Here is a 27,649-nt window from a genome sequence, read left to right as displayed (position 1 = left end):
TTCAGTAACTTACACTCTGTCCATCTCTCTTTTAGTATCATCCCTCTTTTATTACCTCCTTCAAAATCCTACCTATTTTCAACTAATCTAAATAATTGCGTCTTGTTCACTGAAGTTGCTGTATCAGCAACTCCCCCTCTTTCAATATGAACAGGCTTTCCAGGAATAAATCCCTCTTGCCCTTGCACACTGCTGACCTATTTTCCGTAATTTGTTTTTTTCCCTGCCAGTTTCTAATCTACAGCAGAACTTCATTTGTCACCACTAAACAACTTCATATGAATTACTCAAATTCCGCCTTCTTTCTTAGAGGAGACCAAATTAAGACAGAGGCACAACTATGCTTTTAAATGATATTTCTTGAATGTATTAGAAGTTAAAATGCATAAACAGAAGGGGAAAAAAACATGTCTTGTGGTTGAATTCCTCTTCATCCATCCCACCCCAAAACAGGTGAAAACAAAGAAGTCATAACACATTAGAGAAGTATGTGCTCGAGTGCTTCTCACCAGAGTCGTAGCACTTTATGCACAGATGTCTGCATAAGCACTCTTTTAAGGTAAACAATAGCACTCAGGGAGCAAAATTCAGTAAGGAACCAGAAAAACTTTTGTTGATTAGGATTTAAAAAGCATAGACACTGTTAAACCCCACATTTAAACATTCTGATTTTGACACAAGGTTTTCTTTGTTGTCACTTAATCACTTAAAAACTAGCTAAAGTCAAGTTGAAGTTTTCAAAATGTCAAGGAACTTGCTGTCAATTTCCCATAAATCACATCTGAATCCCAGATGAGCCAATCAGTGAAGCTAGTTGTCGCGGGTTCGGTTTGTAACCGGGCAGAAACACCAATTTAGTGTAGTGGTTTGGTCCAAAACACTCATTACTGTTTATCTGCTGTGAGATAAGAATTAGGAGAAATGCAAAGCAGGCACCAAACTTGAAAGAATATAAAGAAGTTTATTAACAGACCTAAAAGAAGAGAGAAAAGAAAAAAAAATCATACCACCTTCAGAACTCTCCTCCTCCCCCCACCTTCCTCCCTTCTCCCACTGACAATGTAAAAAGACAACCCTTAAGATGTTCAGTCTGTTTACCACTTCCATAATAACCTTGTTCAGTCCATTTAGAAAGAGAAGTCTCTTCTTGCTCATGCTATGAAAACATTATCACAACGAGACAGCCGCCCACTTCCAAATATTGTTCAGTCCATTTAGGAAGAGGAGTCTCTCTGCCTGCGTGTGAGTCCTTTCCCCCGACTTGCAGCTTTTCCCACAACTGCTTTCGAGGATCCACTCTTGAAGGTTTTTGGGGTACAATTTTAAGGTTGAGCCGTTCAGAAACAAAAACAGAGGCCCTTCTCCTTCCCTGGGAGCAAAGGGTCTTCATCATCTTCATCTTTAGAATTATCTCTGGGAGCATCTCTAGGAACTGAGGTTTTCTCCTTTCCCGTTTGGAGCAAAAGTCCTCATCTGGTTCATCTCTCCCTGTCCAAACTTCTCATGAAATTACAGCTGTGTCAGCATCTGCCTATCTCAGCGCAGGTGCTTTTGCTCACAAGTTGAACACTCCACCTCTTCATGAAATTACAACAGGATACTCTGATATATCATAGCTTCACAACAGAATTTCAGCTTTAAGCATCTCTTCTCTCTCTTCCCTCAGGTTTTCAGCTCTTCACAGCAGTAAAAGGGTTAATCTCATCTCGGCCTTGCAGCTTTGCAGCTGGAATGTTGAATTTTTCTTATCACAGTGGAGAGGGGGGAGAGCCGAGCCGCTCCAGCTGCCCATGGCAAGGCAGTGGGGGGGGGTTCCATGGCTGGAACAGGTCCATGGCTCCAGGATGGCCGTGGCCCGGCCCAGCCTGGCCCAAGCAGGGCCTGGCCGGGCCCGCTGGCCCCCACACGGGGCCCGCAGCCACCTGTGCCAGCGCCGGAAACGAGAGAGAGTTTGGGGGGGAGTTTGCCTATTCTTAAATGTGGATCACAGAGGCGGTCACAACTTGAAGTGGCTTAGAGAATTGTCCATATTCAAACTGGCCAGCTGATAGGTTCTATCAGTTCCCAGAGGAAACTGTAAGCACCCCTTAGCAAGGACACCCCTTCCGGGACTATGCTTGCTAACCTATGACACTAGTCCAGTCTAAGACCTCCTTGAAGAAATTTTTATTATGCTTTAACTCTTCACACCTATTTTCTGAACCTGGAAAACAAAGTACTTTTAGGAAACCAGATGGAAGCAAGCCCCATTACCTTCCTATTCTGAAGCTTCTTCCTCAAACTATGAAAGGAAAGCTTGAAGAAACTGAAGAATAAGCAAATGCTGGGATGTTGGTAAGAAGTGACTTTAGAAATCAAGCTGTACTGAGAGCTTCTTTCTCTAGATACCTGGGCAAGATCTTTGGCCACTTCCACTTCCCAGTGTCGCAGAATACATCAAGTTTCAGACCATCTAGATGGGCTTGTCTAGCATCCTGCTACGGCCAGCTCTGGCTCTTGCAGAGGGCAGTGCAAGGACAATACTGACCCACCAACACTGACTAGATGGGAAATAGAAGATATCTGCTTTATCATTACAGAACTAGAAGAGTGAACCAGAGAGTGAACCTTTGAAACAAGGTAAAGGCTGCTCTATCTTATATTAAAACTGATTTACTATAAAGGCAAAATCAATTTAGAAAAAAAATCAGAAAATTCTGTGACAAAGGCTCAAAGGCTCCTCACTGAAATTAATAAAGCTCATGGTGTTCTCATGAGATTATATGATTTGAAGAAAAAAATGGGGAGAAACAAAACAGATTAGTTCAAAACCTATGAATTTTCATTTAATATAATCAGCAGATTACTCACTCTTTTCTTTTTTGTGATCTATCCTCAGCTATTTACAGGCTCAGAATGACTCCTTAGTATTAATACTTAGAATCTTTTTGCAGTTTGATTAAAATATCTTGCATGCATGTATTCTAAACAGTGGAAGAGTAAATTAAAAACAAAGCGATTAAATTTGCCAGTGAAATACAACTTAGGTTTAAAACAATCTTTTAAAACATGATCAATGAGTTTTGTGAGACTTCACTATATGACACTGGTGGACTGAGAATCCTGGTGACTGAGGAAATTGAAACAAGAATAAATGCAAGATAAAGAATTCTGAAAAATGCAATCTAGCCAAGCTTCAAAGGGAAGAATCTTGGAAAAAGTAGCACCTCCCAAAAACCAAAACCAAAACCAACAAACCACCAAAAAAACCAGCAAAAATAACCATACTTTAAATAATTAGTCTGTGATAATACTGAGGTATCTGGTTTTAACTGCAGCATGAAATAATTTTGCAGCAAACTTAGCTCTAAAAGTAATTTCAAATAGCAATTCCCAGTCTTTTGCCCTCTTGGGGTAGTATGGATGAATATTAATGTAATAAGTACTTATTTATACTGTAGATGAATAAAACAAAAGAAAATGGGCAATGGTATAACATCAAATATTAATGGGGAAAAGTAGTGAAAAAGCATAAGTAGCAGTGAGAACAACAGATTACTGGAAAGATGACATTACTCCTCTGTCTTGTTTACCAGCTCCACGACAACACTGGAGAGAGCAGACACGGAGTGGGCCAATGGTACGATCTATAGGCAGTTGACCCACAGTCCCACTGTATGACAAAGTATTATGTTTTATTTGTTTCAAACTCATTTCTGGTCTACCTAATCTACGCATAGCCGTAGAGTTTGAAATGCCTGAAGTAGAGCAGATAACTGCATTTCCACTTGCATGTTTCTTTGGACATGGCTGGAAAATATTTCTCTTTATGGTGGAAAAACAGTGTAGGAAGAAATGATTTAGAAACCCAGTACATTTCCAGAGGGTAAAGTGTGCAACCTGTGGAGTGGAGCAGAGACACCAACACTCATCCACAGTTAGCCTGGCCATACAAGAAGGACAGACAGAGAGATGACTTCTACTGACTTTGTAGCAAGGATGAAGGAACATTACTCCAGCTTTATGAGAAAAAAACTACATTTTCCCACCCACCACAGACCACTATGAACATCAGACAGAACGAGGCACAGATGCACACACAAGAACCATCCATCCAGTGGTGTATATGCTGAAGCATAGTTAAACACTGGAAAGCTGAAGCTTTTTGTCTATGCATTTCAGGTAATCTAAATAGTAGCTGAGTACTAGGGGAGTTTCCTGTCAAAATGAGGTAGTAAAGAAGAAGACAGGATGTATTTATAAACCTGCTTTATAAAGAACATCCTGTAAGAAATACACCAATACTGACCTGTATTCTGATACAGGTAAATAAGAAGGGTTAAATGCTGGATAGGGAAGAAGATAAGAACAGAATTTCCATGTGGTACAAATCCATGTAGCTGGAAGAAAGAAGGTAAAATGAGGCTAAATATCAGGGAAAAAATCCTTAATGGGGTGATACATCAGATTTCGAAAGTCTCCCAAGGGAAGAAGCAGAATCCCCACTGCTCAACACATATAAAAGCAGCATGGACAAAGAACTACAAGATAGGCTACAGGGAATAACTCAATACATAGCAAGACGATGGCTCAGATGACCTAATAATATAACAGGATTTAAAGTGAGTAGATAATTCTATTATCATTAACCACATTCACAGTAGTACAAGCTAAAACACTGTTGCTATGGCAATCAATCCTTATGCATCGTTGCAGAAAAAGACTGAGATACAAGGGATGGAAATTAATTGAACCAGCCCTTCCTATCCTCAATTAATTCAACGTACCAGTCAGCTGGGAAACTACCTAAGACAAAAGTTTACACCAAGCTTCCCACAAGCCTTTTAAAATATACAGTAGAGTACAGCTGAGTGTCTGGCATTCAAATATAGGTTATACTTAGATTTACAGAGTTAGTTAAAATTCAAGGTAAGGGCAAGGCTCCAGTTCAGAGGGGATGCTGCTGGAAAGAGATGGATTGCTCTCATCATTGCATTTGGAATACTTAATACTACTTGAATTCTCTCAGCCCAAAGTAAACTGACACTATGAAAGACCAATGCATGCATGGTTTTGCTCTCATGGTATTGCAGCTCCATCTCATGAGAATATGAGACAACTTGCTCTCCATGTAAAAGGCAAGAAAAAAAGACAGCAGAGGTGACTGAAACTTTCTAACAAACCATAGCATCCGAATTCTTAGTCTTAATTTATACTCACAACTGAAAACATACAAATTTTTAAGAGTCAAGCCCCAGGATAACAAATGATCAGCAGTCTCTTGATTACATATTATCAGCTCTAAATCAACTCCACTTTATTACAGAGTAGTAAAAACATGCACATCTCTCAGTACACCGGAAAATGGATACCAGTTTGCTCCCTCAGCTTTTCTCTTTATTTACAGTAACAGAATATTTGTCAGGAAATCGTGAATTTAAACTTGGCAGTAATAAAATCCTTAGAATTGGAACATTTTGGAATTTAAATTTTGAAAAACATAATTTAAATCATTCCCAGTACCACTCAAATACTGTTTGAATCTCTACTGATAAATGTGGAAAATATCACTACATTTTTAATGACAACTGATAACTTAAAATAAGCACTAACAGTCCTCTTCCTCAGAAACAAAAAAAAGTTTACAGCAAGACACAACAAGAATTGAGTGGGATTGAAAGCTCAGATACCTAGAGGAAAAACCACCATGCCCTTCCAGTTTTGTAACACAGCAAAAGGTGGTTACAGTGTTTTTAGGAAAAACTAGAAGCATATGCAGACATCTAATTCTGCTCCTTGGAAATTCACAGCAAGGCTTCCTTTCAAAAAAGGTTTCTCAAGGGAACAAAGTATTACATTTTTGGTCCTTTGATAATCTACAGTATTGTTAATAATGCAAAGCAGCCCACACAGAGAGGGCACTACAGGTTATAGGAGCTATATTCAAAAAGGAACATGTTTTTACCTGCTAGTGCTGGCATTTTTATGTAATCCTTACTCAGTGTTTTTTGCAGCACTACACAAAATATTCATTAGAAACCAAGGGGGGAAAAAGATCAAAAGGGAAGCAAGTCCATATTCTGGTTTGAAAATCAACTATGAGCAAGCAAGTATACCAGGAGGTAAATACAAACTCCAAAATCCTCAGTTACAAATATTTGAAAGAGGCTAAAAAGAAACCAGCATGCTTTTAAAAGGCCACTAAATTTGATGTTAAGGAATGTATTATATTTTAAGTGAGAAGCAAAATACGTAAGTCAAGAAAAAGATCAGAGCAGCAGTGGAGTTTTCAATACTCACAAATGCATACAGAAGCAAAACATTTGATAGATGTGCTATACAGTTACCCTTGTACATTAAAAATTTATTTACACAATGTAATTTTTTGTAAAAAACTTATCAGGGATAAGCAGAAAAAATGTACTATCAAGTACTATCAGAACATTCTTGAAATGCTAGAACATGCCTGAATTCGTGAGACATTTATTCAATTGATGAAGATACATCATTTTTATTGAAAACAGCCCATAACACACTCCATGTATATTTTGTTTCTATTTTAACATATTTCATTAGTATTTTTCTTGGAATTTAAACAAAAACCTTCCCGCTTGTGTGAGCTTCAAGTCATTAGTGCCAAAACTTCAGCCAATGTTTCATGAGAAAATTACTGAATTATGTCTGTTTACAATTATAACACAGATTTCTCAAGAAAATTATTCCCTCCTGGGCATTAAAAACTAAATGAGTATGAAAGACTAGAATGTGTTGAATGTGATCAAGCTAGCCTTTCCCGCCAAAATGCTTCAATTTAATCCAAAACTAATTTTTTAAAACTTAAACAAAGTCTAATAAGTTATTTCACTTCCAAAAATGACGTGCATTTACTAGGAGACTCAATATAAAGAGATCATTAAAAAAAAATCAATATGTGAAGGCCAAGAATTTTATTATGCAACTGCTGTAAATAATTTCTTTTTTTTTAATATATATGTAAGTTCATGGATGACTCAAAAAGAGCATGTGTGAGAAAGAGAAAGCAATCCCAGTGCAACTGAGAAATTAAACTGAAAAATTAAAGCAAGGAGCCAAAAAACAGACACACAGATGGTGAAAACTGGCAAAAATTAAACGTAAAAATCATGCTCTTAAGTACCAACAGATGCAGTGACTTTAAAATATTACTCCTTGAGGATACACAAAGACAATAATCCCAGATTGTGATTCCTGGGCGAGTCTACTGCTGTGCTAGAGCCCCAAAGTACACTGTACTGTATGTAGAAAAAATGATGTGTCAGAGACGGTGATATCTGCTCTGCCAGTCTACTAAAACAGAAGGGAAGCAAGTTAAACTATCCCACACTGTGAAATTAATGTCTTCAGGGGGGAAAAAAAATTAACTTTGTCACTGCGATTAGAGAGGTGACTTGCAGAATCCATTTACAGATTTATAATACTACAGGACTGAGCATGAGCTGGTTATTTGAGCATTTCTGAAACATTCCTTCTTGAAACGATATTCAAGCTTCCTGCTCCACATGCAAGGAGGACTGTGCTTCCCAGATTCCCTGTTGTTAAACACTGCCACACTAATAGCTTTTGCTGACCCCAATCTCAGTTAGGGTCTCCTAGATTTTAATCACCACAATTACCTAGAAGCTATCCCAGTTTAGACTACTGGTATTAAAACAGGGAAAGAAAAATAATCCAGGATTTGAAAATCGAGAAACTGAGGTGTAATACCTATATGCTTGAAGTTCAGCCTTTCCTAAAAGATCTTCTTAGAATCTAAACTTGAATAATTATTAGTATTACTATAAAACACATGACGTAAGACCAATTTTCCAGACTGTTAAATTAATTCACTTGATGCTGGTCTCTGTGACTGAACAAACCAAGCATCCTAGGCCATCACTGTCATTTCAGGCTAGCTGCAGACATAACTACAAAGACCACAGCTTTTTGCAGGGCTAAAAAACAGTCAATAAAAAAAAAAATTATATTTATTTACTACCTCTTCCAGTATGCAGAAGTTTACACTGGGCACTTCCTTATCTAAAACAATTACTGATGCCATCAAGATAATCACAACATAAGGAAAATGACTGAAAACTCAGCAACAAGAATGTATTTTCTAAAAAATATTTTTCAAGAAAAAGCTTTGTATGAAAGTTTTAAAGTTATTTACTGACACATTTAAACATACAGATGCTCATACACATGTATATATATGCATGTAATCAGTGGCAACACTTTAAGAGTGTTCCTAAAAATGAGCAGCTAATGAATTGCTCTGTATTTCTAGTACACAAACAAGTATGGACGTGTACTTCATTTAATTCTAATGTTTATATTGATGAGCAGTAAAAAAGCCGAGCTATAAAAATGAATGTGAAGGTTTGCTGTGTTCAAACTGGCAAACAAGGGTAGCATCATGAATCAAATGAACTTTATCTTTTGTAGAGTCTCCTGGCTGAGATGACCCAGAGAGGCACAACTTCTCACCAGCACACCCAGCCAGAGCGAGCCCCAGCAGCTGCTGTTTGCTCTGCTAAAACAGCCCCAGGGGCGGTTTCAAAGTGACTCCCACCACCCAAAACAGTCTCAGCTGCACTCAGCAGATGCAAGCACTGCTCTGGTTTCACCCAAGGTTTCTGAGGTTTGGCTTTGGAATTAGACAAGTCAAAGCGTGCCTGACACCAACATGCTCAAACCCCCAGGGGCCACCATGGGAGGGCACAACTCTTCAACTGTGCCTCCTTTTATTCTACATTCACAAAGTGTCTCAAACACCAGAAGCCATAAAATTAAACAATCATTAGTGAGCTGTGTTGCAATGGTGTAGGTAGATATGTGGGTTCAGACTGATTCTGATATATTAACTTTTTTTTCCTACGTATTTCCCAGCCTACATCTCAGTATTTTCTGCTGTCCTCTGACACACCAGTATGGAGCTGAAGTACCTCCCACCCAATCTTCAGTTTCTCAGTAAGACTGACATTTGGAAATTTAGAGAAAAAAATTGTCAGAGTCCTTGAGCTACATTAATTTCACCTACCCATAATGCTACACTACACACTGTACTACTGAAATATAATATTATGTCTTTTGCACAGAGAACAACTTTAAAGACCTTCAAGTCACCAGCAAAATCATCAGTTCTGATAAGACGATGAGTTAAAAGAGTTTTCATGAAGAGAAAGCTATTTATAGTGGTGAAGTGTAACTACAAGAACAACTGATGGGCCTGCTTTATGAAATCTGTGCTTTGTTGTAAGAATTATTGCTGAGAAAACCAAGATAAATAAAAATGGCATGATGGAATACTCAATGCAACTTTCAATAATTTTAAACAGAGATACTCACAGATATGCCCACTTTCTTTTGGGACATTTAATTTAGTCTGTGCTTTGGATAAATGAGTTGAAATTATAAGCAACCATTAATTCCTACACATTAGGAAAGTAAAGATTTTTGAAGACAAATGAGGGTATCCAAAAGGAAGAGGAAATTAAGCTTTGATACAAAGTGACTGAAACTGGCTTCCTGCCTAGTATTTTGAAGAAATAGTAAGAGAACCAGAGGTTTTGATCATAATGGGTACCTCACTCCTCATGTGTTTATTCCATGGTCTGTAAAAATGACTGCAGTATACAAACCAAAGGGTAATTTTTTTCCCTCTCCCATTTTAGAAATACTTTTATATGTATACTGCCCTTAACATTGATTTTTAAACTGTGAAAACAAGCAATATTTTCAATGGCAAATGTGCTAAAATAATAATAGCCAACTGATTTTTTTTCAAATTCATAAAGGGTCATCTCTTGGCTGGAAAAAGAAGCATAAAAAATTTCAATCCAAATGAAGTTAAAGTAATCACATGCAGATGGCATGAAAGTAATACCTTAATATTGAATCTGGGCAATGATTCTTATTCTTAAAATATCACATTCAAGAGATCAACATGAAAAGTAGTATTTGTTTGAAAAGTAAAATATTTACAGCAGTTTATTACAGGAACTCTTTAGTTCATCCAGTTGATTGCTTCTTCATGGAAACACTAGTTGTGCTGTTATTTGCTTTAATTCTGTGTATCCTGAGTATGGAACCTCCCTCACCCAGGGTAACTGCATCAGTTACACACTGGTGTTCTTTCTTTGGCACAGGGATTCAGCAAAATGCCTCACCAGTGCCACAAGGCAGCTGGCCGTTAGTTCTTGGATCTTTTGAAAAGATTTTTAATTATTTATTAAATCAGATCAAATAAAGGTATTAAAAAAAGAAAGAGCGGTATTATTGCTTTTTCTGTTTTGTATGTGACATACATAGAAGTAAATAACTTCTTCATACATCCCAATTTCCTAACCAGCTGAGATCCTCTTGTCCCTGCTCGCCCCTTCCCTGGCCCTGGATACAAAGTTGACCATTTCATATGCAACTCCAAGGAGTTTCAAGATCAATTTAGAATGGACTTATTTTCAAATCAGCCATTGAATGAACTGGCAGGCCTGGCCTATTATCTTATTTTCTCACCCAGTTATACTGAGGAAATAAATTAAAATCTTCTGGTATCTCCCATCAACTAAGTCATATTACGTAATTCCATTCACTCAGTTGCTGCACTCTCTAAATCTTGCTGTGTCGCTTCATGAGAATCATGACATTTCTCAAAGTATCCTATAAATTACAGTAACCACTTAATACAGCCAGAGAGTACTACATTCAATAATGAAATGCTCATACTTAAGCAATAAAATCAAGATTAAATTTAAAACCCAAAATAAAACAAAAACCCAGACAAATTACTTCCACATAACTCAATTATTAACTCTAAGTTACATAGTATCATTCCCATTTACAGCGAAGTTCAATCATGTCATTAAAATGACCTGTCCACACAGGATTTTAAAGAATAAGCACCTTTCCTATTTCCATCAATGGAAGATAAATTAACTATCACTTCCATAACAGAAAGGATAAACTTGACCCTTTTCTGAAAGCATCTTCCTCCCCAGTTAGTAATCCATAGAAAGGAAAAATATGAAAATCATCCTGATATTATTCAATAAATTAGATAAAGATAGGTTCCCCATTCAGGTAAAATCTGCATTTTTCCCTTACGCAAAACAACCACTTTGTCTTAATTTCTGTTCTGCTTGGAGTTAACTGACTTGCAGGTCTCAGTAGTGATTTACCTAAACCTCCCCTAAAAACTGTAACAAGAAGCCAAAAGCTCTCACATCCATGTTCAAGTCCAGATAAGTTTATTTTAGTGTAGGAAGTGTTTTTATTTTCATGTAGGAAAGCCTAAAATTTCCACTTCAAACTAATAATATAAATATTACTTTAAAATAAGTAACATAAGCCATTTAGAAGAAAAATTGTATCAGGAAGAAAATCACAGTATTTAAAAAAACCAAAAAGGCACTTATTTTTCCATTTAAGGTCAAGAAAACTCTACAATGTGAATTAGGTGAACTGAAAATTAAGTTAATGTGAAGCTTAAGCTAAGACCAGTCTGACTTCTAATGCAGACTTACAAAAGCTTGGTTTGACAACAAAGCTAAGTAAATTATCAATCTTGGAGTTTCTTATAATTTGAAAGGAACAAGAAAATAATTCTTTACTTTGAGGGTGACAGAGCACTGGAAAAGGCTGCCCAAGAGGGTTTGTGGAGTCTCCTTCCCTAGAGATATTCAAAACCTGCCTGGATACGACCATGTGCAGCCTGCTATAGGTGAACCTGCTTTAGCAGGTGGTTGAACTACATGATCTGCAGAGGTCCCGTCCAAGCCCAATCTTTCTGTGATTCTGTGAAAAAAAAAACAAACCCACGGCATCTGGGATAGCCTTCTAATTTTGAATGGTGTCTTCCTGATAGAACATAGAAAAGAATGGCATCAAGACTCTACAAAATAAAACACAGAAGGGATTTAGGGAATGGAGTGTAGAGATGGCACCTCTTTCCTTCCAAGGAATTGGCTCCTGCCCCACAGCAACTTGTATTACAAACCATTAAGCAGGTAAATAGGAAGAAGAGACAGGTACAGCAGAGAAAGTAAGAATACAAAATAAAAGGGGGGAAAGGTAAAATATCAATACCATGTACTACCAGTACCACCTTCTGAAACAAAAATGCATAATTTCTTTTTTAGCCTTGAAGATCCAAGTAGTCACATATTTACACTTTGGTTAAAAGACTAGAATGCAGAACGAGCATAATGTGAATTTTAAATTAGGAATACTTCACCAAGAAGGGCAAGGGAGAATCCTCTATAGACACAATTAACAGAATTGCTTTAATACACTTAAAAGTTTTAACCTTTGTGGTCTTTGAAGTGAACAGTGGAACTGCATCTATTTCAGGTTTGTACCAAAGGGCCGTACTGCCCTGAAAAGTTTTACAGTGCTGTAAACTAATGAAATAAATTATCTTAATTTGGTTAGATCTATTTTCATTAACTGTATTACCCACCAAGGGAATGAGGACGAATTTTAATTTTACTAATGTATTTCAGTTCTGCATTACTTTGGCACTCCATAATTGCAGCTCCTGCTCAGTGCTGCTCACTCTGCCATCCCAGGGGCCACCTCTCCCCCTCTCTCCCAGGCAGGCAGGGCTGTGCAGGGGGGAAGCTGTGGCACCACTGACCGCCACCACCCCAAGCTGAACATTGCTAACTCCTGCCACATTCCCATCGGGACTACTGAGGACACAGCACAGTAGCAACAACAAGCACATTATGAAAACAGAGACCATCTTTGTTATAAGCAAGTAGTGTGGAGACATTATACACACCTCGACTAGAAAGTAAACACATAAGAAGATAAACCTTTTTCACACCATGAAGAAAGAAAACAAAGAAGAAAAAAATCACTGGACACATCCTTTTGACAAAATGTTTTCCCAGGGCCATTAATGGATTTTCAGATGTCCTTATCTGACCTGCTGCCATGGACAGACAGAAGTCTACAAAGAACGAGATAATATTGTTCCACAAAATGTTTAGAAAACAGTAAAAAAACTAACAGAAATAATTAATTTAAAGCTTCCTACAGCATCTCTCTACAGTTTTAGAGAGTATTATTTATCTTGCTGGTATGGTAAATTCATTACCATAAATTTCCACAACAAAAGGATTACTTAAATAGTTTGGTCCAAAAGGGAAGACAAATAGCAGTGTATGGTTACTAGCAAGTCAGAAAATGCCTTTCATGCGTGACAACACTTTTCAAAAAGTTTTTGGAAACAGAGTGGATCTTATAGCAGGTAGTAGCAGAGACAGAGCTGTGATATCTCACTCCATGCAGCTCTTGTCAGGCTGCACCTGCAGAACTGTGTCGAGTTCCGGCTGCCACAGTGCATGAAAGACAAGGATACACTGGAGAGGGTTCAGAGGAGGCCCGTGAAGGTGATTAAATGGTTGGAAACCCTGCACTGTGAAGAAGGACTGAGGAAGTTAAGTCTTTTCTCCCTGGAGAAAAGAAGACTTAGGGGGACCTCATCACATTATTCTAGTACTTAAAGGGTAGCTACAGAGAGGACAGAGGCCCTCTCTTCACAGCAACACACATGGAGAAGACAAGGGGCTACAGGTACAAGCTGCATTGGAAAGATTTCATCTTAATTCAAGAAAGATTTGGTGGTGGTGGTTTTTTGTTTTGGTTTAGTTTTGGGGTTTGGGGGTTTTGTTATAATCAGAACAATCAATCACTGGAAGAATCTCCCTAAGAACTGATAGACTCTCCATCACTGGAGGTAGTCAAGACAGGATTGGACAGGGTGCCAGATAGTCTCACCTAGGCTCTCTTTCCCACGAAAGGTTGGACCAAGTGTCTTCCCACATGGGCTGTTGATTCTTTAAATTTCAGACTAGTCCATCATCTGCCTGCTTATACTTAAACATCTTTGAGAGTGAGAGTGTTTGAATGTGAGGATATACACACCTGAACATGATGCATGTCTTTTCCTATAATAATTAAAAGCCATGAGTATTTTTGTAAAATTGCCTTTTCTGGCATTGGTTTGGCTTTTTTTTTTTTTTTTTTTTTTAAATGTGGACACATATGGAGTTACATTCTGCCACTGAATTCGTATCTACACAGCAGCATATAACTGAAAGTAGACTGTAGCCCCCAACTGTCTCACCTATTTAATACACAGTATGAAATGACATATTATTTTTGAAAGGAGAACAAGATAGATGCCAGCATGAAACAGTGTTTATAAAAGCATCACCACTACAGCTGTCCCCAAGCAATAAAGCTGTTTATTCCAACCTCCTACCTCATATAAACTGAAATCCTCAGCACTGAAAAACAACTTCAAATCTGTTCATGACTCCAAGACAAATAAGAAGAGTCTTCTCTCTTCAAAATATACAATTACAGTCATGTCCATAAATGTCCATTTTCTACACAAGTGGACAGATGTCTAAATTCCACATTAATATTTTCTTAACACTAATACATACTGCATTGGTTGTATCTTGAAATTTGATTCTATCTCTGAATATACTGATACATTCAGCATAAAAATAAGTCTTTCTCTTTAAGGCTTCTTTGTTTCTGTGGTTATACACAAACATTCAGAGAATATTTAACAAATATCTGTATTAACATATTCACATGTAAGGCTTATACAGGAAAACATGGATATTCTTTTGAATTCAGGAGACATGAAAACTCTTCTATGGGTGTAGGAATATATAAAAAAAAAGAAAAAGATCAAGATAGGCCTTCAAAATCAAATGGCTTTTAAATATGGAAATTATTATTAGATTTAGAAATCTGGATCTGAATCAAATTAGATCCAAAGTCAGATTTATACCTAGAACAGACCTGTGATTCTGATTCTCACCACAGAAAAACATGGTAAAAATTTTAACCTTAAAAGCAGAAACCATAAATACAGAGACAGAGAACTAGCATGCCCATCATAAGCACTTGCTGTCCCTTTCTCAGCAATCCCCCAGACCGAGATGTGTCTGTGGGGCCTGGCCCCTTCCCCAGCACCGCAGCCTCAGCTGCTGGAAGCAGCTCAGCAGGTCCAGCCTGGAAGCGACCAGCTGAGCTCATGCACGCCTCAGCTTGATGCAGATCTATACTCCAGTGGTAAACAGGAGGAGTTTGGACAGATTTTTGTAGATACTCACATTATAATCACTGAAATACAGGTTTCTCATTTTGGAGCTCACTATGCATAGCATATTTCCTATCTAATAAATGCAGCAGAGGGAGAACACTGAAACAAATCTAGAGAATAATTACTTAATTGTGGTCCCGTATCAGTGATACCCCAACACCACAACAGTCTTATGGCAAGTCAAATACTATTAGAAATTGTGTATGAATTTTGACATTACATATACAAAATATTCCACAGAGGTGATTAGTGAAAGAAAAAAGGAGAAAAAATAAGGCAATCATTATTACACATGTAGTTAGTAACAGCTCCAAGATGTCAGGGTGCTCTTCTGGCAGCCAAACAGGGCATTTGGCTGCCTCAGACCACTGCCCTTGCTGAGCTGTAACTGTCCCTCTTCATGCTGAGTGGAGGCTGAGAAGCCAGCATTTGACAGCTTACATTTCATCTTAGCATTTGAGCTCCTATGCTGAAATAGTTCACATCTTGCCAATATAAAGAAATTAAGGGAGCAGTCAATACCTAATTACCTGTAGAAGCACCAGCTAAGAGAAAATATTCTTGGGCCAAAACAAGCTTTTCACCATCTTCATATAACAAAATCCAGAAGAAACAACTGCTGTAGCACTCAGGGTGTTGACAGCCCTATCAGAGTGAAGCCAGTGCAATCACAGGGCCAAGAACCCATCTCAAGCAGTAAAAAACATTTATTTACAAGTGGATATGGCATTGGGGAGACTTTGAACTCTTGCAGGGGCACCTTGAGGTCTTCCAGCCAACTCTTTGATTAACATAAACCTTAAGTGAATCCTCCACTGGTTACTTCTACCTGCCTCTGGTTACAACTGTGCCAAATTACTCATGTGCCAAGCCAGAAACAAGCAAACACATGACATTTGGTGACATTTACTTGTCCCGTGATCAGCCTCAGAATGTTCTTGCCTAGTTTCACAAACCCTGGGCAGCCTCATGGTTACACACACACATCCCCCCACCTTTCACACGGGACCTCCACCAATGACCCCCCAAAAAGACAGCTCTCTGCAATATGCTTAGAGCTCTGAACACATGCATTTCTGTATCTTTGTGACAGAAATCCTTTATAGGGAATATGATTAGCTTTAAAACCATTTTTGTATTTTATAATGTATATACTGCCATGGTTCTATGTTCATTAAGGTTGCTATCACAAGAGACAAACTATGAAGTGCACGGTTCTCGGAGAGAGAGGAAAGCAATAGACTCTACCCTGACATATTATGGAGTAATGGATGACCAGTTAAAAATTATTCCTCCAACTTAAGCCTAGGTATTCCTTTTTCCAAATCTTAAAGCCCAGCTCCTTATAACAATGATAATTTTTACTGCAGTTTAAATCTCTACATGAGAGGAGTTTGAGATAAGAGCTTCCACCCTTTAGCTTCCCCATCTTCAGGCCATGAAACAGAATTCACAGACCCTTCCACTGCAGTTACAGTCATATTAGAAAAATAAAACCTAGGGAAAAAAGCTGAAATACACCTGTCAGACAATGAGAAGCACAAAAGAGGTACATTAGAGAAAACAAAAATATATACTTTAGCTATAACACTATGAAACATTTAGAAACAAACAAAATAAATGAGCTGTATTGCTGCCTTTTTCTTAAGGCATGAAATAGAAACAGGTTTTTTGTTGTTAAATGAAAATTTGACGAATCCACATGAAATTAGTGGCTTAAATTCACCAACCAACCTCTGAAGCTTCGATTATTTTTTTTTCAACTGACAGTGCTGAAACGCAATAATTTATAGTATCCAAATGTTTGAAGAAAGCATATTCAATCATATTAAAAGCAGGCCTTATTTTGCTGAAAATACAAGCTGAAGGCAGGTACTCTACAGCTGGAGATACAAGACCCTTATGCTACTTCCATGTCTGATCCTGCTGCAACAGGAACCAGAGAAACTGTACCAGATTACTCTGGACAGATGTCCTGAACAAAGGTAACCAAGGGAAGTGTTCCATACAGCACATTTCTGCACAAGAAGACAGCAGTAGTAACCAGCTTCTCTTGCCATTTCAGAATGCATTTAAGTTGCTCTAGTCTCTGGCTTTTACTGCATACCAGAAAGCTACAGGGCACTTAGGAATCAGACATGTTCTTCAGTAACAACTATGAAATTTTACCCCATCTCCTACCTTGTTTTCATGCACTGATAAATACAGATATACACTAAATACATAAATGTATTTAAATATATATATGTTATAGATTTACATATAGTTTTAACTGAACCAAACTCATCATATTTGCAAATCTGATCAACTGCTTCATTCTTAACTGGGGCTGTTTTATGATTTCTACTCCTGCTGTCCTCACACCCAATTCCCAACCAGCTGAGCAAGGAATATACTGTTTCATTTCAAGGTGTCTTGTTTGCTGTCAGTTCCAATAGTTAACTAATAAAACTGAAATGACCACCTGAGAGAAAGTTTCTGTGCACCTAAACTTAAGGAACTGGTAAAAACTTCAACTCTTTCACGCATTCCCTTTCATGCCTCCCTGGTATGAAACAGCATGAGGCCAGAATTGATCAGGGCCCAAGCAAGTCTTGAGGTGAACTGAGGGAAAAAAGAACTCTCAAAGAAAAGTGGCATTATCATATATATGAATAAATTTCAGAGAAAATAAGATTTTTCAACTATTCTTTAAAGTTTGGTTGCTGTGGGGAAAAGGAAGGTGTTCTGGAGGGCAAGGCCAAGAATAAAAACCAACTTTTTCTCTTTTTAAGATATTTCAGAATGAAATTAAAGATTGCACTTTTCTTCCCTAGAACTTGACAATCTGTAAGAAAAAATTAATTGAGTGAAAGCGTAAAAAATACAATCACAGAATCACACAGTGGTTCACCTATAGTTCCAACCCCCCTGCCATGGACAGGGGTACCTTTCACTAGACCAGGTTGCTCAAAGCCCCATCCATCCTGGCCTTGATGGGATAGGGCATCCACAACTTCTCGAAGCAGCTTGTTTCAGTGCCTCACTGCCCTCCTAGTGAAAAATTTCATCCTTATCTAAACCTATTCTCTGTCAGTTTAAAGCCATTCCCCCTTATCCTATCACTACATGCTCTTATAAAAAGTCCCTTTAAAATCCTTACCTTTCTAAATGTATTCTGAAACTGAATTTGCATTTTCGGCTTCACAGTGGTGAAATGATTCTTTGGTACAGCATTTCACATAACTTATTTCATGGGCTTGAGAAATACCAGGTTACTGAGAAACACATGGATCATTTGCCCTGTGGACAACCAGGGGGCTCTGGAACTAACTGGGAACAATTGCTAGGCAGATATATCTAACCAGCACATACAACCAGAAGACCTTAAAAGACTCGTAAAGCAGACAATCTTTTCCATTTATTTGATGTATCACTCTAATTTACCAGAGCCCAAGTAAAACTCAACAGATATGAGCAAAAGCAATTACTGCCAGGAATTTTAACGGGCTTCATGCATTTCTCCATTTTTAGGCGCTAAACCCCAGACAAGATTACAGAAGTACTTCTCTAACACCTACTTGAACATATCTAATTCTGTTCCCCTATTAATCCCTGCTACAGTAGTTTATAATGGTTTCCTAGAAACAATGTCTCTTGTAGTTCCATCTTCAGAATGAGCTGTGATGATATAGAATTACAGTTTGCTTCCTAGTGCTGTTTATAGGAAATGAGGTGTCGTCCGCACAAAAATAATTGTATTTCTTGGGCACATCACACCTTCAAAATGTAATTCCAGTGAATGTTCATTTATGCTAGAAGGTGACAAAAATCACCCTGGAATCCCTTTTTGTCTTATATTCAAAAGGAAGAGATGAGGCAAGCTTTGAGAGAAGTAATTTGAGCCCAGCCAGAAGAGCCTTCATCGAACAAGAAGTCTCTGGAGTCTGCAAGATGAACCCAATGTTTTCTACCACCTTCTCTCAAGAGCCATAAAGGCAGGTTAGATCAGGACTATTAGTACCCCTGGTACCTGAAATGGGTTCTGCCCTACAGGTTTCTTGGCACTGTTGGCTGCCTTATCCTTGGTGCCAGACCTGCTGTCTGCTACTCTTTATGCACAGCCTGGCAGGGTGCACAGAGCACTTCAGCCCCTCCCACAGCTCTGCCGAGCACAGGGGAACACAACTGCAAGTTGCTAAATTAATTGATTATGCCAGATTGAAATCTCATTGCTTGAGCTTCCCCTTCTAGAAGTCAAGGTTTAACCAGTGAGAAACCAAATCCCACAGAGGATACTGAAGAAGATATTAAAAATGCCAAAAGGTGTGGAAGAATATCTCTGCCTGCAGCTACTCCATCCCCTACCAGGCCCTTCCTCTCTTCCCTATAGTGCATCCCACTCTCCCAACAGACTTTCTTGTCCTGTATGTATCCTGCTAAACAAACTTCAGTCTAATTAATTACCCTGCTGATATGAAATTGCAAAAGGATCCTGGTCTTCCAGGTACATGCAGAATCATCAACATATTCAAAGAATAAACTCTCTCTCTCAAAACAAACAAACAAAAACAAACAAACAACCAAAAAAATACCAACAAAGAAACCCACCACCACTACAAACAATCAAAAACAAAAAGCAGAAAACTTGCTCTAAAGAAACAGCGAGTAGCGTAGTTACAATTTCAAACTGCAAACAGTTAACAATATGCTGGCAACAAATATGCTTCCAGTCTACCCCTACTGGCAAATTATTTACCTGATTGGTGAACAAATTGAACTAGTTAAGCTGTTCAGAGACTAAAATCAATACAAAGCTTAATATGAAACATATATTAAAATTTCATGTACCCGACATTTTACAAGATGATCACTATTAAGATTTCTAATCCAACTTCTTTTGCTGAGACAACAGTTTCATTAACTGCCACAGTACAAATCTAATGATGCATGGAAATATGCCTCAAAAACATCAAACAAGCAGAACTGACACAGGAGGTGCCTTCAAATCTGGGCACTGACTTTCTCTTTCAACACAGGCTGATACAGAGACAGCAGCTCACTTCACCAACCTAACACTGCATCTTCTTGGAGGAAGGAACATTGGCATTAAAAGTGTAGAGGAAAGAATAGAAAGACCAAAGACAGAATTTTTCTCATAGAACATGTAATTAATTTGCAGATAATTACAAGACATAAAAATAGTTAATAGCTCACATTTGGGAGGGTGTTTAGGGGTTTTTTAATACTCTGTGATATTGTTTTAGCTCTTCTTAAATTAAGAATGGGGTTGAATAAAGAATGTTTGGAGTATGATATGATTTGGCAATGTTAGACTCCAAATATCAGTAAGGGATTTGTGGGTGAAGGAGAGCAGTCCCAGGACAGCAGCCCAGTGTTGGATTATAAACCTTCCTCTCCGTTCACACACTACACTGTAACAAACACTGGGCTGTGTCAAATAGCAAATTTCATTTTGAAGCTCTTCTGTACAAAGCAAATTCTGGTTTATGCCCTATTGCTGTAAAATAGAAAATTTGTACATTTTTGTTCAATGCAGAAATTCAATATTTTCATGTCACATTGCATAAAGAAGAAAAATGAGGTAATAATCCTACATATGCACTACCTTACATATGAGCTTGCTGTTGTATTTCCAATTTCCATATTAAAGATGCATTTTCTGTATACACTTGAAGACACTTCTTTGAAAATTTCGAGCACATACAAAGACATGAAGTGACTGCTAGGTAATTTGAATTTCAGACCTTTAAACCTCTGTGACTACCAGCTTATAAATAAATTAATAAATAAACAACAACCACACATTGGAACTACTGAGTGTCTCAAAAAAGCCTAAGATAAAAAGCAATATAAATATACACTAAATAAATATAACACTGTGTTTAAAGTTATAATTAATATGCTTTATGGTGTTAAAAATAACAAAGTGCAGTGTCAAAACTGACCCACATTTGGCTATTATGTATTATTATTATTATTAGAATTCAATGGCAGTGTTTATCAAAATAATACTAATTAAAATAACTGTTGGTATCAGTTGTGAAGAACAGCAGCACTCCATATACTATATTTATGTGTTTATGAACTCAAAAATTAAATCATTTTCAGGAGTCCATTTCAGTCTTAGTGCAGGTTTTTTGGAAGCAGAAGGAATCCCATACAAATTTAGTCAGCATACTGCTGGTGCTTCTATTACAGTTCGAGAGCCTATGTCAGGTACAAATACACTTCCTTGTAATAGCTTGGAGTAGCATAAAGATTAGATTGATAAAGTAATATATATATACACATATATATTACCTGTTCTTGCCTCTCCAGCCACTTGTCCACCATGGGATGACTGGCACTTAACGATGAACGAGCATTGTCTCTCTGAAACTGGTTAGACCAGCTATTAGTATCTCGTGGTAGGCTTCTGTAGTTTTCATCTTTCTAGTTTAAAAGAAACAAAAAAGTGTCTTATAAAAAACAACCAGTCCTTGCACATTAACAATGCAGCTGGTTATTAAACGAGTACAAAAGGAAGACTGGACCCAAGGGCTGGACTCACGGACAGAGTGATTGCTCGGCCACTCAAGGGCAAGAGCTCCCTTTCCTTAATGCCAGGGATGCCCAACTAACGCCTTGGTGGAGTTGTAGATCTTGCACCCACTCATGCTTCCCTTCCTCTTTTTCCAACCTCAAACCTCCAGTGCACAGATTCCAAGTACATACTCAGCAAGGATTTCAGAGCATCATGCTCCTCAGATTTGCTCTCACTGAGAGCAAATGTACCACATGAGCCCATTCAGTGACAGCTACAGCCACTATATAATTTTCCCAAGTCTCTGTATGTAATCAATTTTACAATGAAAGCAGTCTCACTGCTCCAGGTACTGTCCTTTAGACCAGAATGGCATGCTGTAGAGTTCAAAACTTGAATTTATTATTCCACATAATAATGCTTTGGCTGGTTTGCCTGAAGGTATACAAATACAGTCACATTTGTAGAACAGCAGCAGATGGAGATTGTGCTGACGGAGATACATTGATCCTACTGAGACTGATAATTTTTCCCTTTCTTTTTAATTGATGAATTTGTCTACACATCTTTCCTACAAGCTGTACAAATTCTTCAACTTCTAAAGGTTATTAGTCCTTACCCAGTCTGATCACTAAAAGCCAACAAAAGCACAGAGGCAGATTTTTAATGATGGGAGTTACCTTTAGCCTAAAGTCAGTGTTACTGATAGATTACATAGCTTAGTTCCTTCCAACTGAAATAATACATGGAGCTGAAATTCTGCTTAGCTTTTCAAAAGAGGATTATAAATATACCACGATATATGTAAGTATCCTTCCTTCAGAAGCAGAGTATTTTTTCCAGTCAATGTGTGTCTATCTTCATGCCAAATCAGATAATCTAGAGAGAGTATCTATTTTTAAAACAGGATTGTAGTCCTACATATTTTGCAATACTACCACTTTTAGGAATCTCAAAAACCTCTAAAATAATAAACCAACACCAGTGCACACTTGCAGTTATTATTTTCTTTAAGTTATTGTTTTCTTTATTTATAGCACACAGATTTTTGACCCTTTCTTAAATCAATATTTCATTCCATCATAAGTATTTCCTTTCCCTTTTTGCCATACTTATATTTCTTTGGCCTGGAACGGTATTAGTCCAATATTCTAGATGAAGCATCAATTCCCTTACAATTGTCCTTCATAACTTTGTTTCTTGTAAATATATGACAGGCTTTGCTAAGAAATGCAGGTCTTAGTCTAAATGTGAGATACAGCAGTTTTCAAAAGCTTCCTGTGCAAGACCAATCTTTTCCCAGACATATCAAACCTCTGCTTTCTGAACTGATGACAACTTCTTTCCTTGAAAGACTTTGTAGTATAAGTCTTCCATTTCAAGACATTAAAGCTTAAATTCAACCAGCACAAGGTAACTTTGTAAAAATATGTTTGCACAGGTAACCAGCCTAACAAATAACCATCATAAATTACTTTACCCTACCACAAAGGAGTTAAAACTTTGTGTCTTTCAGCAACTAAAAACAATCCAGTTTTCCAGTTCTGGTCAAACACACAGCAGACTAGAAACTTGCTCAGTGTCTTGCTTAGAAAGGGGAAGTAGAAGTCAGCTTTGTACAACTGTCCCTCAGCAAAGCCATAAAAACCAGGGAATGGTGTGTACAAATTGATTTTTTACTGTTGCTTCTCTTATTCAATTCTCTTCAGGTGACAGGGGTGGCACAGTTCATGTAAGCCAAAACAACAATTTCTCTTGTTCAAAGTGGTGGGCAGGTGTAACAACAAAATCATAATCTGACAAAGAAATAATGAAAAATCATTTTATGCACAAAATCACCCATACAGTTGGTGCATGTGTTACTGTCACCTAACAATAACCCACTGTTTGACAAACCATCACCTAGTCTGAATGAACCGCAATTTCTTCCTATGTAACAAGATGTTTTCTGTATTTCTGTACTTTATAGATAATTCCATTTTTTATTGATTCACATTTACAATGTTCAACAGAAACTTTTTAGAAAGACTTTTTTATTTATAAAACACAAAGACCACTCTCCACACAGCATCCATTATGCCTGCACAGGAGTGTGTGGCAAGAGCAAGAGAGAAGCAAAGATGTTCATCTAGGGATGTGTTGTTCTTCAGTCATTCAATCACCAGGTCTCAGAATCACATTGGACAGTCACATTGCACAAAGTTTATATTGGAAAGTTGTGCTGTAAAAAGTCTCAAATGTCACAGCACACAATGTAAGTGGAATTATCTAAGCTAAGAGAGTTAAATTAGGCCTCTGTTTGGTGTATCTATACTAATGTCAAGAATTTTGCAGAGTTTACGCCTAATATTATCTGTGCTGACAGGAAGAGTACATTCATCCCACCTACCAAAGTATTTCTGCTTGTAGCCCATTTCTGTAGATGATTGCCTTTCTCCTGCTAAGACTTAAATCGGCTCATTTTATACAGAAGGCATCCAAGTCACTCAGCAATTTTTTCTGACAGCAGAAATAAATGCTGGAATGGTAGAGAGATGTGGTTTCTGTAACTTTTTTTGTTTCTCAGCACTGTCACCTCTCACCTTTCTTCAGAGGCTCAAAATAGTGCTATCATCAGATTGGAATAAAATACCAGTGCTGCAATCACACACACAGTCACGTTGGTGTTAGCCAAACAGTGAAACATCAGAAGATCAACCAGCCGCAGACAAGTCCTCCACTCCTTTCTTTGTCATTGCTTTTTGGCAGACAGCTCTCCCTGTAGCCCACAAGTGACAGCACTGGGACAAGCACCAAGCTGGAGGAGGAGCAGAGGGATCAGCACTCTCAGCACTGCCACACACCATGCATCTCACAGACACCTACGCCACACAGCCTTAAGGTGCTCCTGGCCACCTGTAACCCCATCCATGCAGCGGTTTCCATTACTGCTACTGCCAGAGCTAATTCAAGGATAGCTGTGCTGAAAAACTATAGAGGTGCAGGTGGAAAACATCACTGCAGCTTAGACACTGGGAATTACTGAGCCAGCCGGGATGCTGTCTGTTATTTAATATATATATATTGTTTTGGGGCTTTTTGTGTAAAATACTCAGTTGCTAATCCAGAAAGCTGTACTTGCCTTCAGTATGATCTAGATTTAGCACACATGCTCCCAACATCCAGCTGAAAAAGGTGTGTGTGACTTTTAGTTACAGTACCATAAAGGAGAAGATTTCATGGTACAGAAGCCATCAGGGTCACACAGGGAATTCTCATTTCTTCTGGAAATGCAGCTGTAAGCCCTCCTGAGACCAGGGCTGACATGCACCATCAGCTGCAACTAAATGTCCTAATTTTTTAAAAAGAAGGTTCTTTCCCAAACATCTTTGGGGACCATGGGCCATGTCAGCTTTATCACGTTTGAAATGGAAATTGATCCATATAATACTAAAACTGCCAAGTCATAATACCACGACTACACTTAACTGCAGCATTTTGGAGTCATTTTAATGAGGACACATAATCTAACACTTTACGATTCTGTTCAGAATGGTGTCCCTGAGGGCTTTTGCTGGAGGATTGGGTGAAAAGGGACAGGAAAAATGAAGCAATTTTGCTGTACTTTTAATTTCAGATGATTTGCAATATATAACAAGAGCCTCATCAAAGACTCTGCAGCTTGTAGACTAAATGATGCATTAGAATGACCTGTGTACTTCAATTACTGGCTGTCAGTGCACTTGTGATTTTAACCTGCAGCTGTACCCCTGCACCACAACCCAACCAGAACATTCTCCACACAGTATGGTGACAGTTCCACATCTGCTAACTCATTTGCCACTTTCCAAATAGTGAAGAAATTGAGTTTTCCCTTTTTTTCACCTTCTGAAGGGCTAAAGTGTGGCAAACTTTGGTTGCTTATTTAAAAAAAACCCCTACACTAGACAGCATTACAACAGGGGTAAAATAGATTGAAGACCTCTGAAAGACGATTCAAAAATGCAGACCAAGTTTTCACTTTAATTGTTTCTAGCAAATAGTGCATGTGTCCTTTAGGATAGTCACTAAGAGAGATCATTTTGGGCACTGATCATTTTTTGCTATCCAGTCTTTTTCCTTGTATCCTATGTACTTAGGAAAAGACTGCTTGTTTGTAGGGTTTAGTTCCTTGTTATGGCCACAGACTGGGGATAGGATTTGTGATAAGAGATGAGACTTTGTTTAGTCTTTTGAGGTTATAATTTCACTTGAAAGACTTCAGGCAAATTCATGTCTACAAGGGCAAATATTATTGTTGAATCACTGTAAAGGCAATAAAGGCTGTTCTTCTCTCTTTTAATGCTCCACTATGACCATGTCAGACCCCGAACCATTTGGTGTCACTCTCAGACAGGATGCTAAAAGCTGCAATTACCAAAACATTCACATAGTTTATGTAAGTAACTCTGTGTGATGAAAACATCTGTTTATAAATGCAATAATATACACATAGACCCATTTTCCATGCTGTCTGATGATCTAGCAAACAGTTTCCTGCAGTTTTTTATTTGGTTGAGGTTTTGTGGTTGCTCTTTAACTGGATTTCAGACAAATAAATATGGGATAAGACTAAGTGGATCCCCATTTGTAAAAAAAAACCAAAAAAAAACCAAACAAAACAAAACAAAAAAAAAAAACAAAAAAACCAAACCAAAAAACAAAGAAGACTGCATAAATAATGTCTATTTTATGTGAAAAATATATTACATATGGAAAATTAATTCAACCAAAAGATGCACTGCATGAACAGAAATTCCATTAAAAAAACCCAAACCCTACTTACACAGATGTCAGACTTGGAACTATTCTCTCTATTAACATAGTATCTTTTAACAACAATTTCTCCCAAGCATTAGTAGTTTACCTCCAAACTATTTGCACCAGTCACTTCCTACAGCTATCCATGTATCTTAAGAAACTGACACTACTGCTTGGGTGAGCTGCCTTTTGCTCCCAGTAGATCCAGCTTTCCAAGGTTGCTCTTTTTCTGATGTGTACTGAAGAACATGACCTCAGAAGCTGCAATAACCCAGATACAGCCCAGCCATTTAGTGTATAGAAGAAGGAAAGAGTTACAGTCACTCAGTATCAGGAATCTTTGCTCTCAGGCCATTCTCCAAGGAGTATAGTAAAAGACGACTCCCACATTAAAGAATTACCACAGCTTCATGCCTCCTATCAGCTCTGACCCAGAACATGGGTCATTTCCAACTGGTAAAAAATGATTTGCAGAAGATACAAATATAATAGTCTAATAAAGGACTTGCATGCCCTATTTATGGTGAAAAGAGATGAGAAGAATGACCACTCTACATTTATTTGGATATTTTCAGAAAGACTTGTCTCAGAAATGACCCTCTGTATAGCTCCATGAAAGGAATTAATGTATTATGCTTCTAGAAAAGCTCATTAGATGCCAACAAGGAAAAAAGCAATTGAAAAGTCAGTGTTCTGCTCAAGTTCTATCACCCTACACTCAGAAATTTCCAGAGTTGTTCTATTCCAATTTATATATTCCATGTTATCCTTTGACTGACAAGCAAGGCCTGACCTTAAAAAAAGCCGTAACTATGGGCCATGATGAATAGACAGTTTTCTGTGCAAGTGGTGTTATATGTAAACATTTAGTGTCAAAGAACATGGGCTAAATTAAGAGTTAACTAAAAAACACGATACTGCCTATCCAAAACATTCTGTTCATCTCTCTTGTTTACAACACAAAAATGAAAAATGTCATGATCTCTGCACATACACACACAAAGCCAGAAGTTTCCAAACAGTGTGCACTGTTATTTCTCAGACAGAAGGACAGGAAAGAAACTGCTTCTTCCATTCACTCTTTACTTATTAATCTCCTAATAAACCCCCACAAGGGATAATGCAAAACAACTCAAATAACATACAGCAGTTTATATTCAGTAATTATAATTCAAAAACTGGATTTTATTTCTGTAAGGTGAACTAAAAAGACATGGCTT

At 37.8% G+C, this 27,649-nt stretch overlaps 1 protein-coding gene across 13 annotated transcripts in view; it reads right to left on the bottom strand.

Moving 5' to 3' along the window:
* The window catches only part of PARD3 (par-3 family cell polarity regulator), a 448,911-nt gene that overhangs the window by 235,574 nt on the left and 185,688 nt on the right, over positions 1-27,649 (bottom strand). For 8 of the 13 annotated variants that reach the window (XM_082293631.1, XM_082293621.1, XM_082293619.1 and 5 more), the window contains exon 5: positions 21,428-21,559. The exons of the other annotated variants lie outside the window; for them this stretch is intronic. In XM_082293631.1, coding sequence (XP_082149757.1) covers positions 21,428-21,559 — 132 coding nt within the window. The remainder of the gene's footprint in view (positions 1-21,427; positions 21,560-27,649) is intronic. 13 annotated transcript variants of the gene reach the window in all.

This window comes from Coloeus monedula (genome assembly GCF_965178545.1).
Source record: "Coloeus monedula genome assembly, chromosome: 1".
NCBI classification, from domain to species: domain Eukaryota; kingdom Metazoa; phylum Chordata; class Aves; order Passeriformes; family Corvidae; genus Coloeus; species Coloeus monedula.
The sequence above is the reverse complement of the archived record's forward strand: the minus strand, read 5'-3'. Positions and strand labels throughout refer to the sequence as shown.